The 22,778-nt window shown below is 47.6% G+C and overlaps 1 protein-coding gene across 4 annotated transcripts in view; it reads left to right on the top strand.

Annotated features, from left to right (window-relative positions):
* Window positions 1–22,778, top strand: part of osbpl6 (oxysterol binding protein-like 6) — a 169,925-nt gene that overhangs the window by 45,763 nt on the left and 101,384 nt on the right. For all 4 annotated transcript variants that reach the window (XM_067987621.1, XM_067987623.1, XM_067987622.1 and 1 more), the window contains exons 3-4: window positions 19,205–19,327; window positions 21,847–21,900. In XM_067987621.1, coding sequence (XP_067843722.1) covers window positions 19,205–19,327; window positions 21,847–21,900 — 177 coding nt within the window. The remainder of the gene's footprint in view (window positions 1–19,204; window positions 19,328–21,846; window positions 21,901–22,778) is intronic.

Here is a 22,778-nt window from a genome sequence, read left to right on the forward strand (position 1 = left end):
AATCATACTCGATAGGAGAATCCCTCATGATTGCTCCTGCTGTTATTGTAGAAGTTTTGGTGCTCAGACTCCAAGATGTGGCCATGGCTGGCTTCAGTTCACTTGGAGAATGGTTACAGATAATCGTGAGGTAAAGTTTCTGACAGCTCATAAATGCCCTAAGCTCTATGCTGAGACAGAGCAGTGGGTGTGGTAAGCCGATGGCCTTCAGTAGTGGTGTGTCTGGAGATCATAGAGGTAGTTGACTTACTCTCAAGTCAGTAGCAGGTTTGTGCCACCATGCAACTCTGCACAAGTGACTGCAGGTGCCACTTCAGAAAGGAGTAACCACAGAGTGACTGCAGTGAAGAATACTCAAAAAAAAACCAAGAGTTGGCAATGGTGGCAAGTACCGGATGAGAACAAGGAGTACACCAATAACAGAGGAACAAAGGGTGTGAGCAGGAATATATGGCTGCAGGAAGTCACTGAGGTGAGGTAGAGCAAGGCCTTGGGGGCATTTGAAAAAGACAAGGATTTTGAAATTAATATGGAAGGCACAGGGAGCCAGTGGAGCCTGGCGAGAAGCTGGGTGATGGAAATGCGGGGCTTTGAAGAGGAAGACTTGCATTTATATAGCACCTTTCATGACCTCAGGACATCCCAAAGCACTTTGCAATCAATGAAGTACTTTTTGAAGTGTAGCCACTATTGTAATGTAGGAAACGCGGCAGCCAATTTGTGCACAGCAAGCTCCCACAAACAGTAATGTGATAATGACCAGATAATCTGTTTTAGTGGTGTTGGTTGAGGGATAAATGTAGGCCAGGACATTTGAGTGTCCATTGCTGCAGTTTGAGCAGGTTAGAATGCAGGCAGCGACATTCTGAATGAGTTACAATTTATGAAGGTATAAGCAAGGAGGCCAGTTGGGAGAAATTGAGCCTCAAGGTGATAAGGGCATGGATTAGAGTCTCGACAGCAGTGCTGATGCAGATACATCTGGAATCGCTACAAGTAACAGGCTTTCTGAATCTCATGTGGCTTGCCAGTTGGCTGAGCAACCACACATCACTGCTTCCCCCTTAGCTAGGGGAGCATTTAAAGTAAGGCACAGGCAGGAACTCATGATTTGTAAGGGCTGAATGGACCAGAGAACTACATTAAACATGCACACTGCACATACTCAGACACACAGTAAATCAGTTCATTTTTAATATAGCTCGGAAAGTCAGTTGGCAAAAAGTAAATGGAACAAATGCAGTTGTTATCTAAAAGTATCTGGTAAAAAAGCTGGCAGTTCTGTGGTTTAAATATGCTCAGTAGAAAGTAATAGTATCCAGTTCCAGAAATCACTGGAAGCACCAGTCTCCCTGCCTGCAGCAGCTGGTCTGCTGCGCACTGTGGTTCCCCTGGTCTTCCATGACTTGTAGTTGCTCATCCAAGTCCACGGTAAGGCTTCTGTCTATGGCACAATTGTGCATGAAGCACACCACTATAATTTTATATCTCTAGGACATATTGGGCCCGATGTTACCAGGGCTGCGAGTTCTCGACGGGCGGGCTATCGGGCACGTGGGTAACGCGCCCGGTGAAATGAGTCAGCCACCCGCGCGATCGTAGTCCAATTGGATCCACTTACCTGCTCCTCCCAGGTTCCCCACTGCTGATCTGCGCGTCGGGCGGGCTGCGCATGCGCAGTAAGATCTGTCAGCTGGAGGAGCTCTATTTAAAGGGGCAGTCCTCCACTGACTGATGCTGCAACAAACAGAAAAAATCACAGCATGGAGCAGCCCACGGGGAAGGCTGCTCCCAGTTTAATGATGCCTCATTCCAGGTATCAATACATGGGGTGAGGAGGAGGGGGAGGACAGAGATTTCCCCCCCCCCCCCCCCCGGCGGGCGGGAGGAAGCGGCCTGCCTCTGCCACCAGGAAGGCCTGGCTCGAGGTGGCAGAGGAGGTCACCAGCACCACCAACATATCACGCACCTGCATACAGTGCAGGAGGCGCTCCAATGACCTCAGTAGGTCAGCCGAAGTGAGTACACTTACTCATTCCCCTACACTCCGTCTGCCACATCACTGCCCCCACCCCACATCTCCTTCTGCACTGCCAACACTACTCTGTCACATCACCCATCATACCCACTCAAACCTCATCCTCATCGTACCTGCACCTACTCACCTCTCCAGTACTCATCCCACCACTACCACTCAACCCAATCCTCATACAATCTCATGGCTCTATCTCATACTCACCCTCTCGTGCATCTCTTTCACGGTCAGCCTCACTCAACCTGCCACTACCTGTGCTGCAGCCACAGGGCATGCATCACATATGTGCAGTAGGAAGCGTAAGGCAAACGTGTCGTGAGCATGAAGGGGATGCACAAGGGTGTTTGAGGGTTTGTCATGGTTTTTACTTATATTGAATTTCTGACCAACTCGCATTACATATTATATTGGCACCACTACTGCCATGTCTTCGCGAATCTTGTCTGGTCTGTGCAATAATGCCCTTTCCTGAGGATCACTATGAAGCCCCACAACTGATGCCACCCATTGTGTCACTGCAGAGTGGGTGTAGGTGTATTTGCAGGGCTCTTTTGTGCAGACGTCTGAGAGACGTCGGCGATGTCCCCGGTGGCACCCTGGAAGGATGCGGAGGAGAGGTCGTTGAGGGCAGTGGTGACTTTGACAGCGACAGGTAAGAAGATGGTGCTCGGGCCAGCCGGGAGCAGCTTGGCATGAAGGAGGCTGCAGATGTCCACGACTACATGTCGAGTGACTCTGATCCTCCGTGTGCACTGCTGCTCAGAGAGGTCCAGGAAGCTGAGCCTCGGTCTGTGGACCCTGTGGCGAGGGTAGTGCCCTCTGCGACGCATCTCTCTCTGCGGTTGCCCTCCTGCTGTACAGGTGGATGTGTCACAGCACTCTGTTGTGGAGCTCCACGTGTCAGAGGTGGACGGCGTGGATGGCGAGGCTTGTGATGCTGTTCGCCCTCTGAGGAGGTCATGACTGCAGCTACGGTGGCCCCCATCCGGAAGATGTCCATCTGAGGGGGTCCGCAAGGTAGGTACATGTGTCTGGACACCGGGGTAAGTGTGCAAGTTGGTGACTTTGATTGTCAGGAGGAGGGTGGTGGAGGCCAAACTTTGTCCCAAGTGACAGAGTGGCCTCCTGCAATGAGTGAGGGTCTCCCCCCACACATGTCAAATGGACCTTTGCAGCTGCCACAGGCTGACAGCTGCAACAGGTCCATTCGAACTGGGAGTGTTTCCCCCAGTGTGGGAAACAGTCCCAGTTTGCAATAAAATCCCACCCCTCCTCACATAATCCCTTAATTAGGTCAGTTAATGACCTGAACAAGCCAAATAAATACCTTCAAGTGGCATCCCGCTGGCTTGAATTGCCTGCGGGATTCCCATCAGCGGGGGCTGCGCGCGCACGCCGGCGCGTCAGCGGGGAACCCGGAAGTGCGCGGGTTCGAGGCGGGCTCCGGTCCCGCTCCGGGATTTCCCGATTTTCCGGGCCCCCCCCGCCAGGAACGCACCTGATAGCGGGTGCTAAAATGCTGCCCATTGTAAGCACTTCCCCTCCATTCTGCCGAGGACTGGTCCAAGCAATGGCCTCAACATGTGGACAGCAGTTTTTAAAAAACAAAATGCTGATTTCAACCAACTCATATTTGGATAAGAGCAATCTCGGAGTAGCAATAGAAATGCCATTTATGTAATCTAGTAGTACTTTTTACTAGGATTGCACAACTGTTAACACGTTTACTTTTTTTGCTGCATGAGAAAAATACAGCGTAGAGTGATGAGGGTAAGCGGCAATGCAGGTGGGAAGATTATATTTGACTGCTTTCAGTTTATCTTTTGGAAGTTGCACCAGCTGATTAATGGAGGTAAAGGGACTAGCTTCACATGTAGATTAGTGTCTTCAAAATATGGATTATAGGAGTTTCTATTTAAGAACTGTTCCAACCTTTTTGTTTTATTTGTTCATGGGATGTGGACATTGCTGGTGAGGCCAGCATTTATTGCCCATCCCTAATTGTCCTTGAGAAGGTGGTGGTGAGTCGCCTTCTTCAACCGCTGCAGTCCGTGAGGTGAAGGTTCTCCCACAGTGCTGTTGTGTAGGGAGTTCCAGGATTTTGACCCAGCGACGATGAAGGAACTGCGATATGCTTCCAAGTCGGGATGGTGTGTGACTTGGAGGGGAACGTGCAGGTGGTGCTGTTCCCATGTGCCTGCTGTCCTTGTCCTTCTAGGTGGTAGAGGTCGCAGGTTTGGGAGGTGCTGTCGAAGAAGCCTTGGCGAGTTGCTGCAGTGCATCCTGTGGATTGTGCACACTGCAGCTAGTGAAGGGAGTGAATGTTTAGGGTGGTGGATGGGTACCAATCAAGCGGGCTGCTTTGTCTTGGATGGTGTTGAGCTTCTTGAGTGTTGTGGAGCTCGTCCAGGCAAGTGGAGAGTGTTCCATCACACTCCTGACTTGTGCCCTGTAGATGGTGGAAAGGCTTTGGGGAGTCAGGAGGTGAGTCACTCGCCGCAGAATACCCAGCCTCTGACTTGCTCTTGTAGCCACAGTATATATGTGGCTGGTCCAGTTAAGTTTCTGGTCAATGGTGACCCCCAGGATGTTGATGGTGGGGGATTTGGCGATGGTAATGCTGTTGAATGTCAAGGGGAGGTGGTGATTGCCGGGTACTCGTCTGACACGAATGTTACTTGCCACTTATCAGCCCAAGCCTGGATGTTGTCCAGGTCTTGCTGCATGCGGGCACGGACTGCTTCATTTTCTGAGGGGTTGCGAATGGAACTGAACACTGTGCAATCATCAGCGAACATCCCCATTTCTGACCTTATGATGGAGGGAAGGCCATTGATAAAGCAGCTGTAGATGGTTGGGCCTAGGACACTGCCCTGAGTAAGTCCTGTAGCAATGTCCTGGGGCTGAGCTGATTGGTCTCCAACAACCACTACCATCCTCCTTTGTGCTAGTTATGACTCCAGTCACTGGAGAGTTTTCCCCTTGATTCCCATTAACTTCAATTTCACTAGGGCTCCTTGGTGCCACACTTGGTCAAATGCTGCCTCGATGTCAAGGGCAGTCACTCTCACCTCACCTCTGGAATTCAGCTCTTTTGTTCATGTTTGGACCAAGGATGTAATGAGGTCTGGAGCCGAATGATCCTGGTGGAACCCAAACTGAGCATCGGTGAGCAGGTTATTGGTGAGGTAAGTTCCGTTTGATAGCACTGTCGACGACACCTTCCATCACTTTGCTGATGATTGAGAGTAGACTGATGGGGCGGTAATTGGCCGGATTGGATTTGTCCTGCTTTTTGTGGACAGGACATACCTGGGCAATTTTCCACATTGTCTGGTAGATACCAGTGTTGTAGCTGTACTGGAACAGTTTGGCTAGAGGCGCAGCTAGTTCTGAAGCACAAGCCTTCAGCATTACAGCCGGGATGTTGTCGGGGCCCGTAGCTTTTGTTGTATCCAGTGCACTCAGCTGTTTCTTGATATCACTTGGAGTGAATCAAATAGTCTGAAGACTGGCTTCTGTGAAGGTGGGGATATCGGGAGGAGGCTGAGATGGATCATCTACTCAGCACTTCTGGTTGAAGATGGTTGCAAACGCTTCAGCCTTGTCTTTTGCACTCAAGTGATGGACTTTGCATCATTGAGGATGGGGATGTTCACGGAGCCGCCTCCTCTCGTTAGTTGTTTAATTGACCACCACCGTTCACGGCTGGATGTGGCAGGACTGCAGAGCTTTGATCTGATCTGTTGGTTGTGGAATCGCTTAGCTCTGTCTATAGCATGTTGCTTCCGCTGTTTAGCATGCATCTAGTCCTGTGTTGTAGCATCATCAGGTTGGCACCTCATTTTTAGATATGCCTGGTGCTGCTCCTGGCATGCTCTTCTGCACTCCATTTTGAACTGGGGTTGATCCCCTGGCTTGTTGGTAATGGTAGAGTGAAGAATATGCCGGGCCATGAGATTACAGCTTGTGCTAGAATAAAATTCTGCTGCTGCTGATGGCCCACAGCACCTCATGGATGTCCAGTTTTGAGCTGCTAGATCTGTTCTGAAGCTATCCCATTTAGCACGGTGATAATGCCACACAACACGTTGGATGGTGTCTTCAGTAAAGATGGGACTTTGTCTCCACAAGGACTGTGCGGTGGTCACTCCTACCAATACTGTCATGGACAGATGCATCTGCGACAGGTAGATTGGTGAGGACGAGGTCAAGTAGGTTTTTCCCTCGTGTTGGTTTGCTCATCACCTGCCGCAGGCCCGTCTGGCAGTTGTGTCCTTCAGGACTCGGCCATCTCGCTCAGTAGTGGTGCTACCGAGCCACTTTTGGTGATGGACATTGGAGTCCCCCACCCAGAGTACATTCTGTGCCCTTACTACCCTCTGTGCTTCCTTCAAGTGGTGCTCAACGTGGAGGAGGACTGACTTATCATTTGAGAGAGTGCGGTAGGTGGTAATCAGCAGAAGGTTTCCTTGCCTATGTTTGACCTGATGCCATGAGATTTCATGATATTCAAATAAAATTGTTGGACTATAACTTGGTGTTGTAAAATTGTTTACAATTGTCAACCCCAGTCCATCACCGGCATCTCCACATCATGTTAACATAATGATTACGGTTGAAGATGGCTTTAACATACTCTGCCATGGTGCAGTAGTCCATGCATTGAGCTCCTTAATTCTTTACATTTTTTTTTTCAAAAAATATACTTTATTCATAAAATTTGCAGCAGTACATACAATACAGTTGTCATATCACTTTCCAAACGTACACAATACAGATTATACAATTTGCAGGTTACGTCAAGTACAGTTCAATGAACACATTGGACATAATTACAGTTCATGACACTCTAGGGTGTCTCATTGCATCATACTCAACACAGATTATTGCTTACAGATTCATTTCAGATTCATTACAGGTACATTACAGCAATTTGAATTTTACATTCTGCCCGAGGGGGTTTTTCCCTGATTGCAGCCCCTCGGTTTACAATGGCGGGAAGGCTCTAAACGGTTGCCTTTCCCCACAGGGCCTTTGCGGCGGCCGCACCCAGCCTCAGTGCATCCCTCAGCACGTAGTCCTGGACCTTGGAATGTGCCAGTCTGCAACACTCGGTCGAGGACAGCTCCTTGTGCTGGAAGACCAGCAAGTTTCGGGCAGACCAAAGGGCGTCTTTCACCGAGTTGATGGTCTTCCAGCAGCAGCTGATGTCCGTCTCAGTGTGCGTCCCCGGGAACAGCCCGTAGAGCACAGAAACCTGTGTTACGGAACTGCTCGGGACGAACCTGGACAGATACCACTGCATCTCTCTCCAGACCTTCTTTGCAAAGGCGCATTCCAGAAGGAGATGGGTGACGGTCTCGTCTCCACCGCAGCCTCCTCTGGGACAGCGCGCGGTGGCGCTGAGAGCCCTGGAGTGCATGAAGGATCTGACGGGAAGGGCCCTTCTCACCACCAGCCAAGCTAGGTCTTGGTGCTTGTTTGAAAGCTCTGGCGATGAGGCGTTCTGCCAAATGACATTGACAGTCTGCTCGGGGAACCAACCGACAGGATCCACCATCTCCTTTTCCCGCAGGGTCTCGAGGACGTTACGTGCGGACCACTTGCTTGATCGCCTTGTGGTCAAAGGTGTTTTCCTGCACAAACCTTTCCACGAAGGACAGGTGGGGTGGAACGGTCCAACTGGACGGAGCGTTCCGTGGCAGCGTGGCCAGGCCCATCCTTCTCAACACCGGGGACAGGTAGAACCTCAGCACGTAGTGACACTTTGTGTTTGCGTACTGAGGGTCTATGCACAGCTTGATGCAGCCGCACACAAAGGTGGCCATCAGGATGAGGGCCACGTTGGGCACGCCTTTCCCCCCTTTCTCTGGAGATTTGTACATCGTGACCCTGCGGACACGGTCCATTTTGATCTCCAGACAAAGTGGAAGATGGCTCGGGTGACTGTCGCGGCGCAGGAGCGAGGTATGGGCCAGACCTGCGCCACGTACAGCAACACCGAGAGCACCTCGCACCTGATGACCAGGTTCTTGCCCACGATCGAGAGGGATCGTTGATCCCACAGTCCCAGTTTCTGCACGCCCCGGCCCCCCCGAACCAGATCCCCAGCACCTTCAGGTAATCCGACCTGACGGTGAAGGGGACAAAGGATCGGTCGGTCCAGTTCCCAAAGAACATGGCCTCGCTCTTGCTACGATTTACCCTGGCCCCCGAGGCCAGTTCGAAACGGTCGCAGATGCTCATCAATCTGCGGACCGACAGCTGATCCGAGCAAAAGACGGCGACGTCATCCATGTACAGGGAGGCCTTGACCTGAGTGCCTCCACTGCCTGGGATCGTCACCCCTCTTATGCCCGCATCCCTCCTGATGGACTCGGCAAAGGGTTCGATGCAACACACGAACAAGATGATCGGAAAGCTTTCTGATTCCCACCCGTTGATTGAAACTGCGCTACTGATGTTTGTGTAGAGCAGTTGGATCCAATTGCGGATTCCCTCCCCAAACCCCATTTTGGAGAGCACGTCCATCATGTACGTGTGGGATATTCTGTCAAAGGCCTTCTCCTGGTCCAGGCTGATCAGGCAGGTGTTCACCCCCCTGTCCTGTACGTAGGCAATCGTATCCCTGAGTAGCGCCAGGCTATCAGAGATCTTCCTGCCGGGTACGGTGCAGGTCTGATCGGGGTGGATCACCACCTCCAGGGCTGACTTGACCCGATTGGCGATGACCTTGGACAGAATTTTGTAGTCCACGTTAAGTAGTGAGATGGGTCGCCAATTTTTGATTTCTTCCCTCTCCCCCTTCTGTTTGTAGATGAGGGTGATGATGCCTTTCCTCATGGAGTCTGACATGCTGCCTGCCAGAAGCATACCCCCGTACACTTCCAGCAGGTCTGGGCCTATCCAGTCCCACAGAGCCGAGTACAACTCCATCGGTAAGCCGTCGCTTCCGGGAGTCTTACTCTTCTCGAAGGATCGGACGGCCTTTGTCAGTTCGTCCAGAGTTAGCGGGTGATCCAGACTCTCCCGCTTGCTGTCGTCTAGAACCTCCGTGATAGACGACAAGAAGGAGTGGGAGGCCGCGCTGTCTGTGGGCTTCGCGTCGTACAGTCCGGCATAAAAGGATTTGCAGATCCTCAGTATGTCGGGCTGCGAGGACGTGACCGAGCCGTTCTCTTCCTTCAGGCTGCTGATCACAGAGCTCTCTCTGTGCACCTTTTGGAAGAAGAAGCGCAAGCAAGTCTCGTCCTGCTCCACGGAGCGGACTCTGGACCGGAAGATGATCTTGGAGGCCTCGGAGGCAAAGAGCGAGGCTTGCTGGTCCTTCACCTCTCTGAGTTCCTCCCCGACATCGATCCCCATCGACTGCAGCAGGAGAAGATTCTGCATGCTTTTCTGGAGTCGGGACGTTTCCCTCTGCCTCTCTCTCGCCTTCTGAACACCTTTGAGGATGAAGAACCTCTTGATGTTCGCCTTGATGGCTTCCCACCAGTGCACTGGGGAATCAAAGAGGGGCTTTACGGTTCTCCAACCTTTGTAATCCCTCTTCAGTTCCTCAATGTTTCCCGGGGTCAACAGTTTCACGTTCAGCTTCCATGTCCCCCTGCCCACTCTCTGATCGTCCTGTAGGTCACAGTCGGCCAGGAGGAGGCAGTGGTCAGAGAAGAACACCGGTGTGACCTTGGTGGATCTGACCTTGAGCTTCGGGGACACAAACAGGAAGTCTATCCTGGAACGGACGGACCCGTCTGGTCTGGACCAGGTGTATTGACGCGCCGCTCCGTCTGCAGGGTTGCTGAAGACGTCGCACAGCTTGGCGTCTTTCACCGCTTCCATCAGGAGTTTGGACGTGGCGTCCAGTTTGCTGTCGGCTCTGCCGGATCGTCCAGCCGCATCGATGATGCAGTTGAAGTCACCGCCGAGAATGACCGGCTTGGACGTCGCCAGCAGCAGTGGGAGCTGCTGGAAGACGGCCAGCCGCTCGTCCTTCAGAGGCGGGGCGTACACGTTGATCAGCCGGAGCGGAGCGTTTTTGTACATTACGTCTGCTACGAGGAGACGGCCCCCCACCACCTCCTTTACTTCGGTGATGGTGAAGTTGCCCCCCCGCAGCAGAATCCCCAGGCCGGAGGCACGGTTATCGTTGCCTCCCGACCAGATAGACGGCCCGTGGGCCCAGCGCTGCGACCATTGCCTGTAATTGCTGAGATGCGGCAGGCCGCACTCCTGTAAGAACAGCAGGTCGCTCTTGACCTTGGCCAGGTAGTCCAAGGTCGACACACATCGCGTAGTGCATTTAACGCTACGCACGTTAATGGATGCGACTTTCAGACCCATTTTAACAACTGTTTAAAGTCTCACCCGTCAGTCCGTTTGCTGTTTCCAGCTCTTGGCCGTGTTTCTGCATCCAGGTGATCTGTGTAAAGTGTTCCACGATCCCTGAGCTGAGGTACGAGTTCTGTTCTGCCTCAGAGAGGGGGTCGTCGTTCTGCCGGGGTGACATCGGCGGCCTGGTGTCGGGTGAAGAGTCCGTGCGATCCTCGATCGGTTGGGGCTCCTCGTTGTCGCTTCTCCCGGTTTCCCGGAGCTGGTCTTCGCTCTCTGCGGTGCTGCTCCCGGTGTCCCGGAGCTGGTGTGCGCTGGGCACTACGATGCTGCCGGCTTCCCCGGAGCTGGAGGGCACCGGAGGCGTTGTCGCTCCCAGTGTTCTGGAGATGGGGGCTGCCGATCGCGTCGGGGTCACCTTGGGTATTTTGCCTCTTTCGGTGGGACGGCTGACCATTTCGCTCCTGTCGTCCCTCCTCGTCAGACTCGGGGTAGTCGCTGCAGTCCGACTGCGACTCGAGTGCTCTTTTAACCCCTGGTGTAGTGTCGGCAGGGGCTTGTTTCCTTTCCTCTGGCTTCTTCTTTTTGGTTTTTTTGACCACCAGCTGCCATCCTCCCTCTGCTGCCTCCTCGTCCATGGACTCTGTCGTCTGGTGGGGAGGCTCGGAGCTGGGTGTCGGGGTCTGGCAGTTTTCGGCTTGACCCTTTCCTCGTTCATTGTTTTCCTGGGCTAGGGGCTTCTTGGAGGAGGTCGCGGCCGGGCGCTGACTCTTGGCCTTCTTTGGGGCATCCTTGCTTGTTGCCCCCTCCTCCTCCGCTGTGTTGTTCTTGGCCGCCTGGGCGTAGCTGAGGTTGCGTTCGGGGCAGACCCTGTAGAGATGGCCTTCCAGCCCGCACAGGTTGCAGCGCTTGCTCTCCTTGCAGTCCTTAGTCTGGTGTCCTTCCTGCTTGCAGTTCTTGCAGACGGTTGCAGTGCAGGTGTTCGCCAGATGGCCGGATTTGCCGCAGGTGCGACAGACTCTGGGCTGCCCCACGTACGTGATGTACCCTCGACTTCCTCCGATGGCAAAGCTGGAAGGAGGGTGGACGATGTTGCCGTGGGCGTCCAGTCTCAACGTTGCCGTGACCTCCCTCTTGCTGGTCCAGATCCCAAACTGGTCGGTGACGTCGACGCTGTTCTGCGCCCCGTCGACGTATCTGGCGAGGAACGTCAGCACATCGGCGACCGGGACGTGTGGGTTGTACATGTGTACAATCAGCTTGCGATTCCTCTGCGTTGGGAGGGTGAAGAGCGGCTCCGCAGCGAGCATGGCCAGCAGTCCGACGCTCCCCTTCTCCTTGAAGACTTGAAGAAGCTTCTGGCATCCAGCGACGGTCTTGAAGGTGACGTCAAAATGTCCGCTTCGAGGGAAATCCTGGAGGCAGAAGATGTCCGTCGCTTTGAATCCACAGCAGTCGAGCAGAACGCGTTTGACGAAAACCTCCCGATCCACCGGCGAAACACATTCGACTGTCGTTACCGTCACCCTGACTGTGTTTGGCACACCATGGCCGACTGCCCGGGTGCCCTTCCCTGCCATTGCAGTGTTGATGTGGTCCTTATGCAAATTTAGGGGCGGAGCCAGCACACAAACGACCAATCACAGCAAAGTCAGCACTTTGCGAGCGCATGAGGTCGCGGCCAGCGTTCCAGTCCGCTCAGATCCAAATAAGCCCGAAAAGGAACACACTGGATCTTAGCCAAAAGGCCGAGAAGCGATTCTTAATTCTTTACATACCGTATTCTTGATCTCAACTGTGCTACTGAATGGAGACACCAACCAAACCAAGTACTTCCACACAGGCAGGGAAGGACAATCAATGAGTTAGTCACTCTGAGTTACTCTTGCCCAGCTTCCTGTAGCAGGAGCAACATTGCAGCGATCTACGAGCAGCCTGATCACCCTTTTAACTTGGGGCTGCTGATTGATAGGAGGAGAGGAGGGAAGAGGAGGTGAACCTAAAAATGTGAAGGAAGAATACATTTAAATGGAGTTTAAGAAAGTAACAAGAGTATTGGCTAATTACAGTCTACTCCTGATAATTTGAATTATCAATTATTTGAATTACATAATGTAAATAACAAGACATAGTGGGAATTTAGTGATAAAGTTTTGAATTATCAGATAATTTGAATTAATTGCCGTTGAATTAAGGAGTGATAGCTGTAATTCCCACCCAGGTAGTCATTATTCATCAATGTACAGTGAAAGGAAATAAGTATTAAGCAGAAAAATTTCAGTTACATTTCATGAGAAAAATTAAATTATGTGCTTTTATGGTAGAGAAACACAGCTTTGTTCTGAACTCTGCATTCTGATGCATCAGCTTGTTTAAAGGGAGATGGTTACCTTTTTGGGAGAGAACAGCGTGTTAGAGCTCGAGCAGTTTTTATCTCCATATCGTTTCGAAGAAGGAAATCATCTTAAAAAATCACTAACTCCATCGATCAGTTCCTGCAGCAAATTCTCCAAACAGGAAATCCGATTCCTCGCAAACATTCTGCTGCACAAGCAAGAAACTTCGACCCCTTTTAATGCTGACAGGTAGAACGTTTACACTTTGACCCCGTGGTCACTCAGGCACAGGCTCTGAAAGCTCAGTCCAGGGCGGTCAGTGGCAGCAGCTGACAGACCTGAACACCCAGCATTGCCCCCCCCCCCCCCCACCAGTGTGTTTGTGACTTGAATGATGTTATTTTATTGCATATTGATTAAAATAATTGGAGATCTGAACCAATAATTTACTAATAATGACGGTCTCCCTTTAAATACTTCATGTTGACAATATTTGAAGAAGTTGGTTAACAGCATTCCCACCCCCCTCTCTCCCGACCCCCCCATCCTTCCTTTAGAGCCCATTAGGGTCCACTTCTTTAGAATATCTTTAAACAAAAGCGCAACTCATGTTCTGCAGCTCTCCACAGTATCCTCCTCTGCTTGGTACCTGTACATGCATCCAGAACTTCCCACTGGGTCGTGCCCGAGATCAGTAACCCACCATGTGGTGTGACCCTGCATCCATTGTGATAGCATACCACTTCACTGTTAAGATAATCTTTTTCTGCAGCAGCAGTTAACTGTCAGAATTTGAAAGTGCATTGCATACCAAGGTCAGTGAAATGCATCATCACTGCTATACCAGCAGCCAGTCAGCTATTTTGTAACCAACCTTGCATCTGTATCCAAAGACTGCAGTAGGACCCACAGTAAGGACATTATTTTACTGCGGATATGGCGGTTGCTTTTGATGTAATTGGTCATTGCTAACAGATTATATTACTGATTGCAATTTTTTTTCTATATTGCATATATAACTTGTCAAAATTATAAAATCTATAGGTGTCATTTCCTTACCGTGCCTGTGATGTACTTTATATAAACTGATGGCAATCAGTAGTGAATAGCTCCATTTGGTTACTATTATGGCTGAACAATAAATAGGTAGATAAAATGCATTACACTGTATATCCAAAATACCATGCAAATACTATTATAGGATGCTTACCAATACTACCTTGACCTTCATTTATGATGTTGATTATGCTGTGAAACTGCCTTGTAATGATTTTGTCATTATCTTGCAGTCCATATGTACAAGGTCAGATGTGATTTATTAGACTGCGATTCTGGCCATTAAAAACCCTCCACAGTATGTCATCTTGACTCAGTTGGTAGAACTCTCACCTCTGATTTAGAAGGTTGTGAATTCAAGCCCTACACTTGAATGCAAAGTTTAGGTGACACGTCAGTGCAGCACTCCTGCCTGAGGTGCTGACTTTTGTTAAACCAAGGTCTCGTCTGCCTGTTCAAGGGGATGTTAAAGATTGCATGGCACACATTCCTCCCTCAATAATTATCAAAAAAAACACATCAACTTGTAATTCATCTCACTACTGTTTGTGGAATATGCTGGTATCACCTACATACCAATCCATGCAATCCAAAAGTAAATGATTGTCTGAAGTGCTTTGAGGAATTTCAAATTCCTTATCGATGCATGTATGCATATCATTAAATTTTGCAGTGGGGTGTGACTAACATGTTCGTAGGGTGCGATTGATTCAAATAAAATACCATTTAAAAAAAAAACACTTGAAACACTCCCTCCATTTATTCATTCATTCATTCATTCTTTCTATCTCACACAAACATTCCCAGTAACAAAAAAGGAACCAAGAGCATTATAACTTCTGTTTTGGAATTCTTTTGGACATTCTTGAATAGCAACATAAATTTTGACGCTCTATTTTTAGGATCCATTAGTAAAACTTTGTTTTTCATGGCTTTATTTCTGAAAGCATTTTTCTTGTAGTTGGGTAATATAGCTATTTGCTCCAACAAATTGGAGATGGTGGGGGTGATTTTAAACCCCAAGAACAGGTGGGTTGGGGGCGGATGGGTGTTGAAAACAGTTGTTTTTTTGGGTCACAACCACAAAATCTTTGGACTTGGCATTCCCAGTGGGAAGCCTGTACTTTTCTGCACCGATGCTAAACCAGGAAATCAAGCCAGGTAGCGGTCGCGACCCAAAAAACAACTATTTTCAACTCCCACCTGCCCCAACCCTCTCCGTTCTTGGGGTTTAAAATTACCCCCAGTAGTATTGATTAAGGAGAATATTGCAGTCCTGGAGAGAGAGGATATTCTTGAGGGGTCAAGGACAGAATCTATTTGGTTAGAGTTAAGAAAAAATAGAGGTGCCATTACACTACTGGGTGTATTCTATAGACCACCAATTAGGGGAAGGATATAGAGGAGCAAATTTGCAGGGAATTTTTTAAAACATTTGTTCATGGGATGTGGGCGTCGCTGGCAAAGCCAGCATTTATTGCCCATCCCTAGTTGCCTGTGAGAAGGTGGTGGTGAGCCGCCTTCTTGAACCGCTGCAGTCAGTGTGGTGAAGGTTCTCCCACAAGGCTGTTAGTTAGGGAGTTCCAGGATTTTGACCCAGCGATGATGAAGGAACAGTGATATATTTTCAAGTCGGGATGGTGTGTGACCTGGAGGGGAACGTGCAGGTGGTATTGTTCCCATATGCCTGCTGCCCTTTTCCTTCTAGGTGGTAGAGGTTACGGCTTTGGGAGGTGCTGGTTGGGTCTAGGACACTGCCCTGAGGAACTCCTGCAGCAATGTCCTGGGGCTGAGATGATTGGCCTCCAACGACCACTACCATCTTCCATTGTGCTAGGTATGACTCCAGCCACTGGAGAGTTTTCCACCTGATTCCCATTGACTTCAATTTTACTAGGGCTCCTTGGTGCCACACTCGGTCAAATGCTGTCTTGATGTCAAGGGCAGTCACTCTCACCTCACCTCTGGAATTCAGTTCTTTTGTCCATGTTTGGACCAAGGCTGTAATGAGGTCTGGAGCCGAATGGTCCTGGTGGAACCCAAACTGTGCATCGGTGAACAGGTTATTGGTGAATAAGTGCTGCTTGACAGCACTGTCGACGACACCTTCCGTCACTTTGCTGATAATTGAGAGTAGACTGATGGGGCGGTAATTGGCCGGATTGGATTTGTCCTGCTTTTTGTGGACCGGATATACCTGTGCAATTTTCCACATTGTCAGATAGATGCCAGTGTTGTAGCTGTACTGGAACAGTTTGGCTAGATACGCAGCTAGTTCTGGAGCACAAGTCTTCAGCACTACAGCCGGGATGTTGTCGAGGCCCATAGCCTTTGTTGTATCCAGTGCACTCAGCCGTTTCTTGATATCACTTGGAGTGAATCGAATTGGCTGAAGACTGGCTTCTGTGAAGGTGGGGATATCGGGAGGAGGCTGAGATGGATCATCTACTCAGCACTTCTGGCTGAAGATGGTTGCGAACGCTTCAGCCTTGTCTTTTGCATTCAGATGCTGGACTCTGCCATCATTGAGGATGGGGATGTTTACAGAGCCTCCTCCCATTAGTTGTTTAACTGTCCACCACCATTCACGACTGGATGTGACAGGACTGCAGAGCTTTAATCTGATCCGTTGGTTGTGGAATCGCTTAGTTCTGTCTATAGCATGTTTCTTCCACTATTTAGCACGCATGTAGTCCTGGGTTGTAGCTTCACCAGGTTGGCACGTCATTTTTAGATATGCCTGGTGCTGCTCCTGGCATGGTCTTCCGCACTCCTCGTTGAACCACAGCGCCATCAGCAGTGTCCTAGGCCCAACCATCTTCAGCTGCTTAATCAATGACCTTCCCTCCATCATAAGGTCAGAAATGGGGATGTTCACTGATGATTACACAATGTTCAGTTCCATTCGCAACCCCTCAGAAAATGCAGCAAGACCTGGACAACATCCAGGCTTGGGCTGATAAGTGACAAGTAGCATTCGCGCCAGACAAATGCCAGGCAATGACCATCTCCAACAATAGAGAATCTAACCACCTCCCCTTGACATTCAACGGCATTACTATCGCCATATCCCCACCATCAAGATCCTGGGGGTCACCATTGACCAGAAACTTAACTGGACCAGCCACATAAATACTGTGGCTACAAAAGCAGGTCAGAGGCTGGGTATTCTGCAGCGAGTGACTCTCCTCCTGACTCCCCAAAGCCTTTCCACCATCTACAAGGCACAAGTCAGGAGTGTGATGGAATACTCTCCACTTGCCTGGATGAGTGCAGCTCCAACAACACTGAAGAAACTCGACACCATCCAGGACAAAGCAGCCCGCTTGATTGGTTCCCCATCCACCACCCTAAACATTCACTCCCTTCACCACCGGCGCACCGTGGCTGCAGTGTGTACCATCCATAGGATGCACTGCAGCAACTCGCCAAGGCTTCTTCGACAGCACCTCCCAAACCCGCGACCTAGAAGGATAAGGGCAGCAGGCACATGGGAACAGCACCACCTGCACGTTCCCCTCCAAGTCACACACCATCCCGACTTGGAAATATATCGCCGTTCCTTCATCGTCGCTGGGTCAAAATCCTGGAACTCCGTACATAACAGCACTGTGGGAGAACCTTCACCACGTGGACTGCAGCGGTTCAAGAAGGCGGCTCACCACCACCTTCTCAAGGACAATTAGGGATGGGTAATAAATGCTGGCCTTGCCAGCGACGCCCACATCCCATGAACGAATAAAAAAAAATGGATGCCCAGTTTTGAGCTGCTAGACCTGTTCTGAATCTATCTCATTTGGCATGGTGGTAGTGCCACACAACACGCAGGGAGGTGCAAGAACTATAGAGTAGTGATAATGGGGAGGGTTCAACTATCCTAATATATTCTGATATAATAGTATAAAGGGCAAAGAGGGGAAGGAATTTCTGAAGTGTGTTCAGGAGAACTTTCTTGATCAGTATGTTTCCATCCCAATGAGGAAGGAGGCATTGCTGGATCTGGCTCTAAGGAACGAGGTGGACCTAGTGGAGCAAGTGTCAGTGGGGGGACATTTAGGGAGCAGTGATCATAGTTTCATAAGGTTTAGATTAGTTACGGAAAAGGACAAGGTGTAATCTAGAGTGAAAATACTTAGTTGGAGGAGGACCAATTTCCTGTCTTGAGAATGGATCTGGCCCGAATAAATTGGAATCAAAGATTGGCAGGCAAAACTGTAATCGAACAATGGGCGGCCTTTAAAGAGGAGATGGTTCAGGTACAGTCCAGGTACATTCCCACGAGGCGGAAAGGTAGGGCAACTAAAGCCAGAGCTCCCTGGATGATGAAAGAGATAGAGAAAGATGAAGCAGAAAAAGGGGGCCTATGACAGATGTCAGGTTGATAATACAAGTGAGAACCAGGCTGAATATAGAAAGTACAGAGGAGAAGTGAAAAAGGAAATAAGAGAGGCCAAGAAAGAGTATGAGAATAGACTGGTGGCTAACATAAAAGAGAATCCAAAATTCTTCTATAGGCATATAAATAGTAAATAGGTAATAAGAGGAGGTGTGGGGCCGACTCGGGACCAAAAAGGAGATCTACGCATGGAGGCAGAGGGCATGGCTGAGGTACTAAATGAATACTTTGCATCTGTCTTTACCAAGGAAGAAGATGCTGCCAAAGTCACAGTAAAAGAGGGAGGTAGTTGAGCTACTAGATGGGCTAAAAATTGATAGAGGAGGTACTAGAAAGGCTGGCTGTACTTAAAGTAGACAGATCACCTGGTCTAGAAAGGATGCATCCTAGGTTGCTGAGGGAAGTAAGGGTGGAAATTGCAGACGTGCTAGCCATAATCTTCCAATCCTTCTTAGATATGGGGGTGGTGCCAGAGGACTGGAGAATTGCAAATGTTACACTCTTGTTCAAAACAGGGTGTAAGGATAAACCCGGCATCTATAGGCCAGTCAGTTTAACCTTGGTAGTGGGGAGATTTTGTTTGATAACGCTCCTGTGAAGCACTTTGGGACGTTTTACTATATTAAAGGTGCTACATAAATGCAAGTTGTTGTTGTTAAAATCGGCTGGGCCTCCCCTCTACCGCTACCAGGTGGGCCAGCAGCTTACTAGGATACGTTTTCACCCTCAAGTTAAAATTGACCCCTAATTAGCTTAATATGAAGGGTAAGGGAAAGTGATGGTGTTAAATAGTGAACAAAATGCAATTAATTTCTTAAATCTGTTTACATCACGTTCATAAAATGAACAACAGATAGAGCGTGCAGACCCCTTTGCCATGCACTCTACTTCCTCTTGTTTCATTTCAATGTGTAAATAATAAGCCAGTGAAGGCAATGGACAATGTTATTGGAAAACCCATGAGTATAGTATTGAGTGCTTTCTCATCTACAACAGTTTATTTTAAAAATTGCTTTATTGCAGAATAACTGTTTTTGTCACAACTTACAGGATGGTGACAGCTGGGAAATCATTGAAGGATTAAAAATCGGGCAGACCAACGTCCAGAAACCAGATAAACATGAGGGGTTCATGTTGAAAAAAAGAAAATGGCCCTTAAAAGGTTGGCATAAGGTAAGTATCAGATAAATGTATTGGTTATTGATGCCTGAGATTATAAATAACTAAGTTTGAACAAATTCTTGCAGTATGATTAACGTCCCTACTTCTAACTCCAGTCTGTGTAGATTTACATTATTTGTAATTGATATGTCATCTCAGTAAATATTCTACTCATAGGGACTGATGTGTGCTTTACAATTGAGAGCTGATTTTGCAAATAATACCACAGTGTCAGGAAAATGGGTTTTATATAATCGGAATGCTGTATTATGCGCAGGTTTGTTCGAAGTGTTCTGGTGCAAAAGCTATGTTAGCTGAACTTGTTTCCCAACTTGTTTCTCTTTTTTTGCTCCTTTGTTCCTGGTGTTTAATGCAATCCCTACTCCTAACCCAGTGTGCTCTTACTGCACTTTCCTGTTTGAAAATTGACCAAAAAAGAAAAATATATAAATGAAAAGCAGAAGAAGCAGCAAAATGAGTTGAAAGTGCAGTAAAGGAAGTGATCATGAACGAGACAAAGACAATAATAAGAAAAGAGTTTGTATATAACTGTTCAATGTTTTGTTTTGGTTTATTCTATACCAAGATACAATAATAGGTGCTTCAGAGATGATTTTAGTCACCTTGAAGTGCAGCTTAATGAGTAGTTATGCTCAAATCAATTTTCAATTTGTTTCAGTCAAATTTTTCAGCTATGTAAACTTTATTTTAAAATTTCTTTAGAGTGTGTTTTTCTCCCTTACCTTCTCGCTGTTTAATTTGAATTAGTTTTCTGGATCTATGCTATTACTAGGTCACCTCTGACTTGCCTACTTTCAAGGCTAAAAAGCCCTAGTTTCTCTAGTTTTTCTTCATACCGTAGTCCTTTCACCTGCCTTCTTGGTTTGAATGTCGCCTTCGTGTCTGTGACCAAAACTGAACATATTATTCAAGGTGTTGCCTGAACAGAGCAATATACAGATTGAGTGTGACTTCCTCTGACTTGTACTGTTTTGGTTATACACTGCAGCTTTTTATTAGCTTTATTGATTGCTGCTCTTCAAAAATTGAACTTGTTGAGCATCGAGCCTAATAAGGCCACTAGGTCTTTTCCAACTTCATCCTTGGTTATTTCAGCACCATTCTTGAACTACCTTATGTTGCCCATTTTTCCTTCCTTTGTGCAGCACTTTACACTTGTCCATATTAAACATATCTGCCATTGTTATGCCTATTTACATATTTTGTCCAACTCATTTTATAGTTCATAAGTTACCCCAGAATTAACATCCCCTACATCATCAGAGAGCAAATTATTATCTTAATGGCGAGAAACTGGAAAGTACTGCAGTACAAAGGGGTCTGGGGGTCCGAGTGCAAGAAAATCAAAAAGTTAGTATGCAGGTGCAGCAGGTGATCAAGAAGGCCAACGGAATGTTGGCTTTTATTGCTAGGGGGATAGAATATAAAAACAGGGAGGTATTGCTGCAGTTATATAAGGTATTGGTGAGACCGCACCTGGAATACTGCATACAGTTTTGGTGTCCATACTTAAGAAAAGACATACTTGCTCTCGTGGCAGTACAAAGAAGGTTCACTCGGTTAATCCCAGGGATGAGGGGGCGGACATATGAGGAGAGGTTGAGTAGATTGGGACTCTACTCATTGGAGTTCAGAAGAATGAGAGGCGATCTTATTGAAACATATAAGATTGTGACGGGGCTTGATCGGGTGGATGCGGTAAGGATGTTCCCAAGGATGGGTGAAACTAGAACTAGGGGGCATAATCTTAGAATAAGGGGCTGCTCTTTCAAAACTGAGATGAGGAGAAACTTCTTCACTCAGAGGGTAGTAGGTCTGTGGAATTTGCTGCCCCAGGAAGCTGTGGAAGCTACATCATTAAATAAATTTAAAACAGAAATAGACAGTTTCCTAGAAGTAAAGGGAATTAGGGGTGATGGGGAGCAGGCAGGAAATTGGACATGAATTTAGATTTGAGGTTAGGATCGGATCAGCCATGATCTTATTGAATGGCGGAGCAGGCTCGAGGGGCCGATTGGCCTACTCCTGCTCCTATTTCTTATGTTCTTATGTTCTACTAGTTTGATATTGTCTGCAAATTTGATAGATTGTATTGTGTTTCTGAAGTGTCATTGATATAAATTAGAAACCTTAACACCCTACTCGGGAAAATATATTTTCAAAAGAGCCGCCTTCAATTCTAGACTAAAAAAATTTACAGTTGATTTGTAGATTTTGAAATTAGTCATTTTTAATAAATTTATGGTACAGTTATAAAGTACATTAAATTAAACTTCAAAAGGTTACTGTTTTTTCCTCATATGCTTGGACATGCAGGACTTCATATAAATTTAAAATTCTCATCCTCGTGTTCCAATCCCTCCATGGCCTTGCTCCTCCCCATCTCTGTAACCTCCTTCATTTACTACCATCAAATTGATTCTTTTGGACTTTTACTCCTTACAAGCTTAGTTACAATTAAATTTACAAATTGAATGTTAATCTATTAATCGAAGTTTGTCTTGTTGCAGCGCTTCTTTGTCCTTGATAATGGAATGCTAAAGTACTCCAAGACGCCAATTGATGTGAGTAATAATCTGATCAAAGCAGTAACCCTTAACCAGATTTGCATAATAGCCTCTACTTGCTTTTTAAAATGTGTTTTATTGTACTTAAAATGATAGGTAGCCTTTAGGCAATGGAGTTTTACTGATGAATAGTGTTTAATGTAGCTAATTCATTAACAGATATATTGTCGTTTTTGATGGCATGGAGAACAGAATGGAATTTACATATTTTCAAACAGTAACACTTTTAAGTTCTAGGATTCATATCATAATAAGTTTCAATTCCATTTTGATAGACCAGTGGCACAGTGTGCTAGTTTTTCTAATGTGCTATGCCATTAAGCAGTAGGAATGACTTGAGAATTGCTGAGAGGGGGAGCTTAGAATTGGTAGCGTCTCTTTGGGTGCATCTAGAAGATAGAAAGAGAATAGGTTAGTAGTAGCTATATGTTACAGTCCATCAGAAACGAGGAGGGAGATGAACTGCTGTGGGAGATCATTAAAAAAGTGCCATGACCTTGCTTGTAATCATGGGGAGTTTTAATCTTTCTTACATAGACTGGGACTTACAGTAGGGACAATCTGTGTGCATGTGGAAGTTTATTAAAGTACTTCCAGAATCTTTTCTTAAACAGCGGATGAGGGAACTCACAACAAGGAAACAATATTGGATTTAACTCTAACTAATCATAAGAAGTAATAAAGCAAGTTGAAGTAAGGAAATATTTACAGTCTAGTCATCAAAATTGTTAATTTTAAGGTTGACATGAGGACAAAATAGATAATAAAAACTATTAAGAAATTGGATTTCAGAAGAGCAGAATTTGAGGGAATGAAATGGCGCATGAAAAGAATAAAATGAGAACTATTTGAAGGGAAAGATATGGAGGAAAAAT

This window comes from Heptranchias perlo, chromosome 7, assembly GCF_035084215.1.
Source record: "Heptranchias perlo isolate sHepPer1 chromosome 7, sHepPer1.hap1, whole genome shotgun sequence".
Lineage (NCBI taxonomy): Eukaryota > Metazoa > Chordata > Chondrichthyes > Hexanchiformes > Hexanchidae > Heptranchias > Heptranchias perlo.